This window comes from Piliocolobus tephrosceles, chromosome 4 (genome assembly GCF_002776525.5).
Source record: "Piliocolobus tephrosceles isolate RC106 chromosome 4, ASM277652v3, whole genome shotgun sequence".
Taxonomy (NCBI): domain Eukaryota; kingdom Metazoa; phylum Chordata; class Mammalia; order Primates; family Cercopithecidae; genus Piliocolobus; species Piliocolobus tephrosceles.
In genome coordinates this window covers 34,666,786-34,679,696 of record NC_045437.1, presented here as the reverse complement: position 1 = coordinate 34,679,696, position 12,911 = coordinate 34,666,786, and the positions used below count along the sequence as shown (strand labels likewise).

General features: G+C 36.9%; 1 protein-coding gene across 1 annotated transcript in view; it reads right to left on the bottom strand.

Moving 5' to 3' along the window:
* SPEF2 (sperm flagellar 2) overlaps nt 1-12,911 on the bottom strand; it is a 193,620-nt gene that overhangs the window by 137,898 nt on the left and 42,811 nt on the right. Inside the window, exons 8-10 of the mRNA XM_023216523.2 lie at nt 12,685-12,873; nt 4,452-4,639; nt 178-346 (exon numbers count right to left, since the gene is read on the bottom strand). Coding sequence (XP_023072291.2) covers nt 178-346; nt 4,452-4,639; nt 12,685-12,873 — 546 coding nt within the window. The remainder of the gene's footprint in view (nt 1-177; nt 347-4,451; nt 4,640-12,684; nt 12,874-12,911) is intronic.

Genomic DNA, 12,911 nt, shown 5'->3' with positions numbered 1-12,911 from the left:
TATGTATAGTTTAAGCAGCTAAAAAGTAGCACAAATATACAAATTAAAACAAGGGAAAATGCAAACAAAACATGCCTATTTTTGTTAGTAGAAATGAAATAGGGAATATCACAAAATTAATGTTAAAGAAAAAGGATTTATTATGTAGCATTCTAATTATTTCATATCAGTAGGTACCTTATATTCTTCATAATCATTGGTATCTAGTAAGTCCCTTTTCTCCAGTTCTATAAGTTGTTCTCTTGAGGGGTTAGCAGGTAGTGTCTTAACAGAGGCTTGTTCATATATGGGTTTTGCATTAAAAAATAGTTCCTTCCAATCATGCATCAACTTATATGGAATCAGGCTATTGTACAAAGAAAAGGTAGAGATGAATCAATGGTTAGTCAAATATAGATTTTAAACATTGGTATTTTTATTATATTTATGTAAATTAGCTCACTTTCATCAGACAAACAGAAATAATTACTGAAAAATGATCTTAAAGGTTACCATATGTGCAATGACAATAAGACTAATATATATTAGATTTTTCTGTTACAAATTATTTACAAAATGTAAACCTAATGTTCTCTTAAAGGGGCCTTGAAAAGCACTCAGTTTGTTCATTTTGCACAGGAGGACACCGATACCAGAGCATTTAAATAATTTCCTAAGGGTGCATAGTAAGCTGACATCAGAGCTGAGAATTAAGGAACCTAAGTGTTCTGACTGTGCTCACTATTTTTAGAGATATTGTTCTGCTATGAAACAGTCAATAAAAAAGTTTAAAGAACCCGTGGCATAAAGTAACAATCATTCTTCAAACCCACTAAGTTCCAAACATTTTATTAGCCACTAGAAATATAATAGCAACTGGAATACCTGGCTTTAAATAGCAGACTCTGGGAAATAAGGACAAAAAACAGTTGCATAAATAAATGAAAGTTCTGAACAAGAATTATACAATAGGAAAGTATAACAGTATGACTCAACTTAACTTGTTTGTTCCAGGAAGGTCTCTTTAAAGAAATGATTGCCAAGCTGAGGCCTAAAGAATGCTTAGGAGGCAGCAAGGAAAGAGTGATGGGAAAATTGTTTCAAGACAAGATGTGTGAAATGTCCTGACGTGATCACAAACAGTTGGACTAGAACTTGAAATTACAACTTAAAAAGTAGTATTTCATTCTGATTCATGCTACAACATGAATGGACCTTGAAGACATTATGCTACGCGAAATAAGCCAGACACAAAAAGGATGACTATTGTATTATTCCACTTATATAAGGTACCTAGAAGAAACAAATTCAGAGACATCAAGTTGGATAGAGATTATCAGCGGCTGGGGATTGGAGGGGATGAGGAGCTATCATTTAATGGGTACAGACCTAACAACTTTTCCGGTTTAAAAGGCTGTGTGTTCAGGGGTCTTGAACTCCTGACAAACCTCATATTCAGGTACTTCTCCGTTTTGCTTTCTCCACCACTTATTAGGGCTTTAAAAAGCCCCAAAATTACCTGTTTCCTCCTAAAAACCTTTTAACATTCTCTTTCAATATGACTTACTATGACATCTGTAGACATTCTATGGCTTCATGATTGCAACCCACTAAAGTAGTCCATGTATTTTGAAAAAAAAAACTGTAGAAGGAAAAAACCTTAGCTATCTGACCTTTACCGTAAAATTCTTTTCACATTTAAGGGTATGAGGATAGAAACGGATAAAATGGCAAAAGTAGGAACATTTTTAAAATAGCTTCTCTAGTCATACAGAATATTGGTCTCCATGTTCTTGCCAAACTTCTCCTTTTCCTCAAGATTCTGACCTTGCCATTCCCCACCTGATCCACTGAGGCTCCTGAATAAGAAAATCACCTGCTATGGCTTCTGGGGCCCTGAATACTTCGCTTGTTAGCTGACATTATTAAGATTCCATGCATACTTTTGGGCTAGCAATTCAGTTTTCTTAGAGGATTCAAATTCCGTCAGCTTACTTCAGATCAGCCTGATCTGGTGAAGCAATTATTAATTCAAAATAAAACAGTGAGGAAAAAATGCTATTATATCAAAAAAAAAAAAAAAAAAAAAAAAAAAGGGCTGCTTTAGAAGCAGTATTATACTTTCCATTTCAGAATGAGTTCTGTTGACTTCATATAAGTTAGTCTGGAAATTCCAGCTATATGGTCTGCTTTTTTTTTTTTTTTTTTTTTTTGAAACGGAGTCTCACTCTGTCACCCAGCCTGGAGTGCAGTGGCGTGATCTCTGCTCACTGCAACCTCCTTCCCCCGTGTTCAAGCGATTCTGCTGCCTCAGCCCCTCGAGTGACTGGGATTACAGGCACCTGACACCATGCCTGGCTAATTTTTGTATTTTTAGTAGAGATGGGGTTTCACTATCTTGACCAGGCTGGTCTTGAACACCTGACTTCATGATCCACCCGCCTCAGCCTCCCAAAGTGCTGGGATTACCAGCATGAATCTGCTTTAGCTTATGTGAAAGGAAAATATCTTGGGCCGTTTCAAGCTGGGAACCACTCGGGCAAATCTGCCTCCCATTCTATTTAAGTCATCCCTTTGCTCACAGAGATAGATGCAAATTCTGATTGCCTTCTTTGGAAAGACTTACCAGAAACTCAAAAGAATGCAGCCTTCAGTCTCTCACCTATATGTGACCTGGAAGCCCCCACTGGGTGGGCCTTGCTTTCAGCTGTCTCCGTCTTTCTAGATGGAACTAATATACTTACTTCTTGCATATTGATTCATGTCTCAGGTCTCCCTAAAATGTATAAAACCAAGCTGTGGCCTGACCACCTTGAGCACATGTCATCAGGACTTCCTGAGGCTGTGTCACAGGTACGTCCTCAACCTTGGTAAAATAAACTTTCTAAGTAACTGAGACCTGTCTCAAGTTTTCAGGGTTCACACCTAGTAGTCTCTATGAATCATTTATCCCACTTTCATGTTTTTCTGTTGCTATTTAGATATACTTTGATTTTTAAAATTAAACTTTCTATTTTGAGGTAATAGTACATTCACATTAGGTGTAAGAAATAATATGGAGATCCATATACCCTTTACCCAGTGTCTCCTGATTGTAATATTTTGCAAAACCACAGTACAATATCACCACCAGGATATTAACATTGATACAGTCAAGATACAGAACGTTTTATCACCACAGAACCCATCATGTTGCCCTTTCAGAGACACACTCACTTCCCTCTCACCTCCACCCCATTCTTAGCCCCTGGCAATCACTAATCTGTTCTCAGTTTCTATAACTTTGTTATTTCAAGAATGTTATGTAAATGAAATCATAGCACATGTAACATTTTGGCTTTTTTCCACTCAGCATAAGTATCTGGAGGCTCATCCAGATTGTGGCATGCATTAATAGTGTATTATTTTATATTTCTTAGCAATATTCCATGATATGGATGTATCATACTTTATTACCTATTGAGAGACATCTGAATTGTTATCAGTTTTAAGTTACTACAAATAAAGGTGATATAAACATTTCTATACAGATTTTTAGTGTGTATAGAATTTATCTAGGATAAACGCCCAGAAGTGTAATCGCTAGGTTGTATGGGATTTGCATATTCAGCTTTTTAAGAAATTGCCAAACTGTTTTCCAGAGGGGCTGTACCATTTTACATTCTCAGCAGCAATGAATTGGTGGTTTTCTCCAGATCCGTGTCAGTATTTGGTGTTCTCATTTTTTTTAAAAAAATTTAGCCATTCTTATAAGAGTGTAATGATAAATCATTGTGACTTCAATTTGAATTTCTCTAATGACTGAGGATGATTTTTTTTACGTGTGTATTTGTCATCTGAATATCCTCTTCAGTGAAATGTCTTTTCATATCTTTTGCCTATTTTTGAACTGCCTTATTTTTTATTGTTGAGTTTTGAGAATACTTTATATATTCTAGATATTAGTCTTTTGTTGGATAGGCAGTTTGAAATATCTTCTCCTGTTCTATACATCCTTTCAGCTTTTTCAAAGCAAAAAGTTTTAAATTTGAAGAAGTCCAACCTATAAAGCTTTGTCTTTTGCAGAGCAAAACTTTTTAATTTTAATGAAGTCCAATTTGTCAAGTTTTCCTCTTATGGATCATGCTTTTGGTGTCAAGTCTAAGAACTTGCTGCCTAGTCATAGAGCCCAAAGATTGTCTCCCATTTTTTCCTCACAGTTTTATAGTACTATGTTTTACATTTAAGTCCATGATCCACTTTGAGTTAATTTTCATAAAAGGTATGGAAAAAGGCATGTAGGCATCTTAAATGAAAGTAGTCAGTGAGTAAGTCAAGTCAGTAATCAAGGTCTCCTGGACCCCACCTTTTAGTCTTTTCATGAATCATTTGTATCTCTCTTTACTTATCAGCTTAGTATCTACTTTACAATCTTATCCTTCCTCATTCTCTATCGTGTCTCTACTATGTTATTTAAAAAAAAAAATACTTACTTATTTGTCAACATTCGATAGTCTGCCACTTTAGTGGACAAATCAACTATTTGATCCAAAATTTCTGCACATATTGAATAATGCTTTTTATAACGAGCTTGAGCTCTTTCCACAGCAATCTGATCATGAAATCTCTTTTCTTTAAGGAACTGTTCTTCAAAATCAATCTTGGCTTGTTTTGCCAAAGCCTAAAAAGGCAAAAACATATTTTTAAGTCACTATAACTAAATCAAATAAAAATAATGTCATCATTTCAATAGCCAAAACATCTTTCAGTAGAATGAAACCTCTTCTCACACCAGGAAAAAAATTAATCATGAATGAACACTTTTTTCTTAATACATTACTACTGAGTATGATGGCAAAGACAATATTGGAAATATCCCACTCTCAGTTTATCTTATCAACAAAGCATAATACAGTGAGAAGTGATCTAACTGGGGAAAGCCCAATTTGGATTAATGAGGAATTAGATCTTAAGCCTTCAAAAAGAAGTCCTGAGTTCACTGGTTGCAAATAGGGATCAGACAGAAACAGGCAAGTCTGTGCCAGACCATTAGCATAGCTGACCCCTCACTCCCACCTCCAGAGTGTCAATTTGGACACATTTGCTATAGTCATTGCCCTTTGTCTTTCAATGGGAAAGTTCTATGATACTGATTTATACTTAGAAAATATTTTAGAAAGTCCCTGATTATACTGGCTTGAGAATATAACGTATTTGCCAACATGTGTTAAATGTGTTAATTACAAACCCTCTATGGTTACAGCCTTAATAAGCTGATGGCATTCATTTGTAGGAACATCTTTGTATGTAGAAAGCAATGAAACACTTAGCTTGTTATTGTTCTCTCCTTAGTGCACTATTATTTTGTTTAGGGAATCTTTTCTTCACACAAGTTACAAAGGCTGAACGCAGCCCAGCCAAGCTGAGGATAACATAATACTTAATTAGTGGGATTCAGATGACCCAATATTGCTTTTCAGACAGCTATGCCAGCTTCTTGAGAAATTTAGTTATATGCTAGCCTGCTCTAGAAAAAGACTTGCCTCCTGTAACAACCCAGTGAGTATCAAACGGAAGTAAACTTGGGCTTTGGAGGAGCTATGGTCGAGTTCAAGCCCTAGATTTTATATAGAATTCAAGCACTAGCTGTGAGATCTTGGGCAAGTCATTAGTCTCCTTATGTCTCCATTTCCTCAAAGTCAGGATATTAAGAGTACTTAGTATACCCAGAAAAATTACCAAACCATCTCATCAAAACAAATATTTCCTATTATGATACTATTCATAAATGACTAGATGTGTGACAATGGATTGCTGTGTAAGGTCCACCATTTGTTTTGCTATTGCTATTTTATTTTGTGTGCTTATTTCATTTTTGTTGGGAAAGGGGTTAAGCTGGATGATCACTAAGGTCATTTCTGTACATTTGACAGATTCAGGAATTACACCAGAGTTTGTTATTCTTGTGTTATTCTGTATACCCTGTTTTCATGGGGGAAAGAGTACAATTTAAGTACAAAGCTTTATGACATGATTCATGAAGTGAAGAATTCAGAGGAAAAATGAATCTAAGAGAGCAGAAATATCCGATGAGAATTTATGGAGAGAGTGACACAAAAATGGATCATGAGGTTGGTTTACTACAGAGTTCTCTGAAACACCTGGAAATATTTAGGATGTGAGGAATAAAAACCTTTAAGGGAATGGTAGAATGTTCCTACAAGTAATAGTATAGCTTTCAACCCTGGTTGCTGCCATTGCCTGTCTCCCCATATCCCTCTCTCTCTTCCTCCCTTCCCCGCTCCCTCCCTCCCTTCCTCTATTCCTCTCCCTTCCTTCATCCAGCTTATTCTTCCTTCTCCTTTTCTATATCTACCATCAATCCTCTGCCAAAGCCACCACAATTTCCTGTCTCATTACAGCTAAGTGGGTTGCAGCCATAAAAAAAGAAGGAGGAAAAGGAAAAAGGAAGCCTGTGGGAGGTAGTAAATCTCAGTGGTTATGAGCTTGGACTCTAAAATCTGATCAAGCTGGCCTTGCTCCCTGCTACACCGCTGAGAAGCTGTGTGACTTTAAGCCTTCTAGTCTTCAATTTCCTGATGTGTAAAATGTAAATAAGGATGGTATCCACTTATGGTCATTGCAAGAATTATTTTATACATGCTTGTAACAAACATAGTATAATGCTTGACTCAAAGTAAAGCTCAAAAAACATTAAATATTATTGCAATTAATTATTAATAATAATAGTAGTTAGCACAGAAATTTGAAATCAGGAACTGTCTTAATACAGAATACTTTTGCAGTTGCCTCAAAGGAAGAGATTAGCAGATTTAATCTAAAAACAAAACAAAAACCCTCAAAAAATTGAAAGAAAAACACAAAGTTCTTCTCCCTCGTTTTCTTTCTCTCTCTCTCCTCCTTCCTTCCTCTTTCTCTCTTTCTCTCTTTTTCTCTTTCTCTCTCTCTCTCTCTCTTTCTTTCCTGTCTTTTTCCCCAAGATGGAGTCTTGCTCTGTCATCTAGACCTGGAGTGCAATGGGGCCATCTCAGCTCACTGCAACCTCCGCCTCCTGGGTTCAAGCAATTCTCCTGCCTCAGCCTCCCAAGTAGCTGGGATTACAGGTGCATGCCACCACCCCTGGCTAATTTTTGCATTTTTAGTAGAGATAGGGTTTCACCATGTTGGCCAGGCTGGTCTCGAAGTCTTGACCTGGTGATCCACCTGCCTTGGCCTCCCAAAGTAGTGGGATTACAGGTGTGAGCCATCATGTGCAGCCCTTCTTCCTTCTTCCCTTCCTTCCTTCCTTCCTTCCTTCCTTCCTTCCTTCCTTCCTTCCTTCCTCTCTGTTCCTTCCTTTCCTTCCTTTCTCCCTTTCTCTCTTTCTTTCTCTTTCTTTCTTTCTTTCTTTCTTTCTTTCTTTCTTTCTTTCTTTCTTTCTTTCTTTCTTTCTCTTTCTTTCCTTCCTTCCTTCCTTCCTTCCTTTCTTTCTTTCCCTCCCTCCCTCTCTCTCTTTCTTTCTTTTTCTTCTTTCCTTTCCTTTCCTTTTCTTTCCTTTCCTTTCTTTTCCTTCCTTCTTTCCTTCCTTCTTTCCTTCCTTCTTTCCTTCCTTCCTTCCTTCCTTCCTTCCTTCCTTCCTTCCTTCCTTTCTTCTTTCCTTGTTTTTTTTCTTTCTTTATTTCATGAGCAAGAGCAAATGTGGTCCTGCCCTCATGGACTTTACATGCCAGTGGGATAGGCAAACAGTCAAAGAGTCACACAAATACATGTATAAGTACACACTATGACAAGTGTCATTAGGGCAAGACCGTGGGGTATGAGGCTGTATAACAGGGGCCTGACCTAGACAAGAAGGGGAATATGCATTGAGTTTTGAAAACAAGTATTAATTGGGTGAAGGCACTTGGAAAGAGGGGCAAAATAGAAGAAATGACTTGTTCAAGGATCTCAGAGCAAACCAATGTGGCCAGAGCCCAGGCAATGAAGGGGAGCAATGAAGCCTCAGAGGGGATTATATGGGAGACCAAAAAAGGCTGGAGCAGCTTCCCCAAAGTTTCCTGTGCCACTGAGGGGACATGTGGGCTGCAGTAGCTGAGGTCTCAATAGGACTGGGCTTGCATCTGATGACCATAGTGTTTCCAAGATGGCTTGGCCCTTATAACCTGGGGAATTGTACATTCTCTGTGTGCAGAGTTGGGGTGAAAGAGTACAACTTAGGGTTGTCTTAAGGAACATATATAATGTTATATTCTTACACTCTCCAGTTTTTGGTCACCAATTAATAACCACTAAAAATGGATGAAGGAAACCACTGCAGTAGTAGTACTGCAGTAGAAACCAGGGATGGTAGTGTAGACATAGAGGAAAATAGACACAATGAAGAGAAATTTAATGCATGAAAATGACAGCACTTAGTGGATGTTTTGGGTATGGAAGAATAAGGGTGAAGCAATTTTCACGTGGACCCTGAGGTTTCAGGCTTGTACAATTAGATAAATAATGATGCCATTTGTTGAGCTATGGAACACTGAAAAAGACTAGTTGCATAGGAAAGGTCATACATTTGGCTTGGAACATGTTGAATATGAAGTGTCTCTGAGACATACGACCACAGATGTCAAGGAATACTAAAACTATGGCCCTTCATCTCAGAGGACAGAGGCATAACTGCATGAGTCATCTGTCTGTTGCAGTAAATACACCACCGTGGTTGTGGATGCAGCTGTCTGAGAAGTAACATAGAAAAGAAAATAAGGCAGCCTAAGATGAAGCTTTGAGGAATCTGTCAATAAATGTTTTGATATAAAAGAACAATGAGCCTGTAAAGACAATGACCCTGCTCCTGAGAAGGAGCAGCCAAAGAAGTAGAAACAAAATCAGTATTTTCCACAGCAATACTTAATAGAAAGTAGCCATGGAATAGCAAATCAATACTATTAAAATAAGTAACACAAATATTATTAATAGTCTGTGAGCATAGTTAAGAAACCTTAAAGACCTTAATAGATTTAAAAGTAATTTTAGAACGTTCCACCTCCTCCCACTCTCAAATAATAATAAAAATGACAAGAACAATAAAATCTAAGGACAAAGCTGGAAACATCGCACTACCTGATTTCAAACTACACTATACTATACGGGGTTACAGTAATCAAAACACAAAAACAGACACATAGACCAATGGAACAGAATAGAGAACCCAGAAATAAGACTACACACCTCCAGTTATCAGATCTTCAACAAACCTTACAAATACAAGCAATGGTGAAAGGATTTCCCATTTGATAGATGGTGCTGGGAAAACTGGCTAGCCCTATGCAGAAGATAGAAACTGGACCCCTTCCTTACACCATATACGATAATTAACTCAAGATGGATTAAAGACTTAAATGTAAAACCCAAAGCCATAAAAACCTGGAAGACAACCTAAGTAATACCATTCAGGACAGAAGCACGGGCAAATATTTCATGATGAATATGTCAAAAGCAATTGCAACAAAAGCAAAAATTGACAAATGGGACCTAATTAAGCTAAAGAGCTTCTACACAGCAAAAGAAACTGTTAACAGAGTATACTGACAACCTACAGAATGGGAGAAAATTTTTACAAACTATGCATCTGACAAAGGTCTAATATCCAACATCTATAAGGAACTTAGACAAATTTACAAGAGAAAAACAAACAACCCCATTAAAAAGTGGGCAAATGACATGAACAGACACTTTGCAAAAGAAGACATACAAGCAGCTAACAAACACATGAAAAAAAGCTTAACATCACTGACCATTAGATACATGCAAATCAAAACCATAATGAGATACCATCTCATACCAGTCAGAATGACTATTATCAAAAAATCAAAAAACAACAGATGCTGGTGAGATTGTAGAGAAAAAGGAACAAGTTTACACTGTAGATGGAAGAGTAAAATAGTTCAACCATTGTGGAGGACAGTGTGGCAATTCCGCAAAGATCTAGAGGCAGAAATATCATTCAACCCAGCACTCCCATTACTGAGTATATACCCAAAGGAATACAAATCATTCTATTTTAAAGACACACGAATGCCTACATTCATTGCAACACTATTCACAATAGTAAAGACATGGAATCAACCTAAATGCCCATCAATGATAGACTGGATAAAGAAAATGTGGTATATATACACCATGAATACTATGCAGCCATAAAAAGGAATGAGATCATATCCTTTTCAGGGACATGGATTGAGCTGGAGGCTATTATCCTCAGCAAACTAATGCAGGAATAGAAAACCAAATGTTCTCACTTATAAGTGGAAGCTAAATGATGAGAACACATGGACACATAGAGGGGAACAACAACACTGGCACCTTTCAGAGGGTGGTGGGTGGGAGGAAAGAGAGTATCAGGCAAAAAAACTAATGGGCACTAGCCTTAATATCTGAGTGATGAAATAATCTGTACAACAAATCCCCATGACTCACATTTACCTATGTAACAAACCTCCACTTATACCCCTGAACTTAAAATAAAAGTTAAGCAAGTATATATACACACACACATATATGTATATATACATACATATATATACATACACATATATGTATATATGTATATATGTGTATATATACATATATATGTGGTGAGCATATATATACATATATACACACATATGTGTGTGTGTATATATATATAAAACCCTCCTTTATTCACATAAAAACAGTAGTAGAATGATAATGCTCTAGGGAATAAAACGGATTTTGTTTAGTTAGTGAATGATACTGGATAGATGAGGTGACTGTTAATTTGGCAAAGTGAATTAAACATTTATTGATTTATTTATTCAGCTTCTACTTATGCACCAGCCACTGTTGGTGGAGAGTTGATAAACTCAACATGTATGGATGAAAGTCATAAAATCCAAACATCTCTAAGGGAGAGATGCCAAGGAACTAGATAGATTCACTGTTGGAAAAGTAATCATGTGAGAGGAAGAAATACAATTTTTTCAGGTACTTCAGAAACTCACAATTTGGTCTCTGAGGCTTTAGCAGGCCCAACTGTTCCAGTCCTCTGAAGTTAGTTCAACCCCAGTTTAGGAAAGAATAGATGATCCTTATCACCATGAGACCAGTCCAGCTAAACATACTTTGTTATTTAGCTGAGTTTGTAAAATAAACATATTTTTCAAATAGACACTTAGAAAGATAAACACATCATTTCTAACGCAAGTAAATGCCACTCAATCTAGTCAAGTCTATTTTTGCCAAAGAAGAGAGATGAAACAATCATCCAGATAACTCAGCTCTTGAAGACAAAGAAGACATTGAGGTCAGCATTCATTCAGCTCAAATTCATGGGGTATGGCTCCCTCTCCCCATTTCATACCCACCATTTAGGCTACGCCTGTTCCACAAAGGCAAAAGCAACACTCTCCTCACTGCAAAATATGCTACTTTCCAACTGATATTTCTAAAAATTGCAAAATTTTGGCAAAAGTTACATTGCACTTACATGGGGTATCACAGTGGAAGCTATGAAGCTAGTAAATAAAATACTGCCCTCCTGTTTTCTTTAAGGTTTCTCTTCTGCCCAGTCTGGTTTTGTGAATATTTTATGACAGTAAAGACAGGCTATCTAAAACGCCACTCACATGAGTTCTCTTCAATCAAATGTGGACTAAAGGATTAAATAAATCTGAAACATCCCCAATAGGAAGTAGACAAGAAGTAATCCATATACTCCATTAATAAAATCAATCTATTTTTGCTACTAGAACCACATATACATAAAGTTTGGGACAAAAATAATCTATTAAATAATTAAAAGATAGGATATTTTGATTTTCAGAGTTGTAAAAGTGCCAAGACACAATGATACCACAGTACCAAAAAGCACAGCTAGCAGCCCAGATCCCAGTTTCTGTATACAATTCTCAACTACAGTGCACCAGAGTACCCTAGATAAAGCACTTATTCTCATTCTGAGGAAGGAATAGCACAATATGGGCCTGAGGAATCTCTTTTTTCTTTTCCAGAAGGCAAGGAATTGTTGATTAAAGACTAATGATGTCCAATTGAAAGGAAGCAGCTTAAAAGTTCTCTCACTGCCCTAAGATATTCACCTAGAATAACCAATACCAAAGCCTACTCTAGTAAACTTAGTGAACTTTTAAAGAAAAAAAAAAAAGTATCTAAAAAAAAAAAGTAATGACTCAAGAATTACTTTGAAAGTTAGACTATCACCATTCTTTTTGGCAGCACACTTTATACTTGAAAAAAATAGAGTGACATATTTAAGATAGTCAAGGAAACAAAGTGTGAACTAACCATTTTATATACAGTCAACTTACAATCAAGTATAAAAGGCACACAGTGTCACCAATATATAAGAACTGAGGGAATATGGTTTCCATGAGCCCTTCCTGAGAAATCCTGAGAAAGAGCTTCAGACAATCAAAATGACTGGAGAGACATGGACATTAGGGTTGGTGGTGAGCATTAAGTACTTAGCTACTTGTAGAATCAAGGCTAAAAGAAGACAGTATAGTACTAGGTAGTGCCTATATGCCCTATTGATGGAGTTACACAAAAATAAAAATTGGCAGATAATAGGCTGATCATATGAAAAAAAAATCAACTCTTATTAGATGATCGGCAACAAAATATAGCTTTGTTTACCACGACTTGGTAGAAAGGATCAAAAGTAACCTTAGAAAGATTTCTAAGGGAGATAGTATTTACCGCTTCTCTATCAAGAGCATCCTGGAAATCTTTAAGTCGTCTTTCCTCATATTGTTTTTCTCTGAAAATTCTGTTTTGCCATAAAACTTCCTTTTCATGCCGAACATGCATGAGCTGTACGGCAATCCTGCGCTCCTGCTGGGACTGCCGCATCAGCCGGTTAATCAGCTGTTCCTCCCGATAAGCCTCCTGAAAACACCAGGGGAGTTATTTGTTAAAGTGATGTC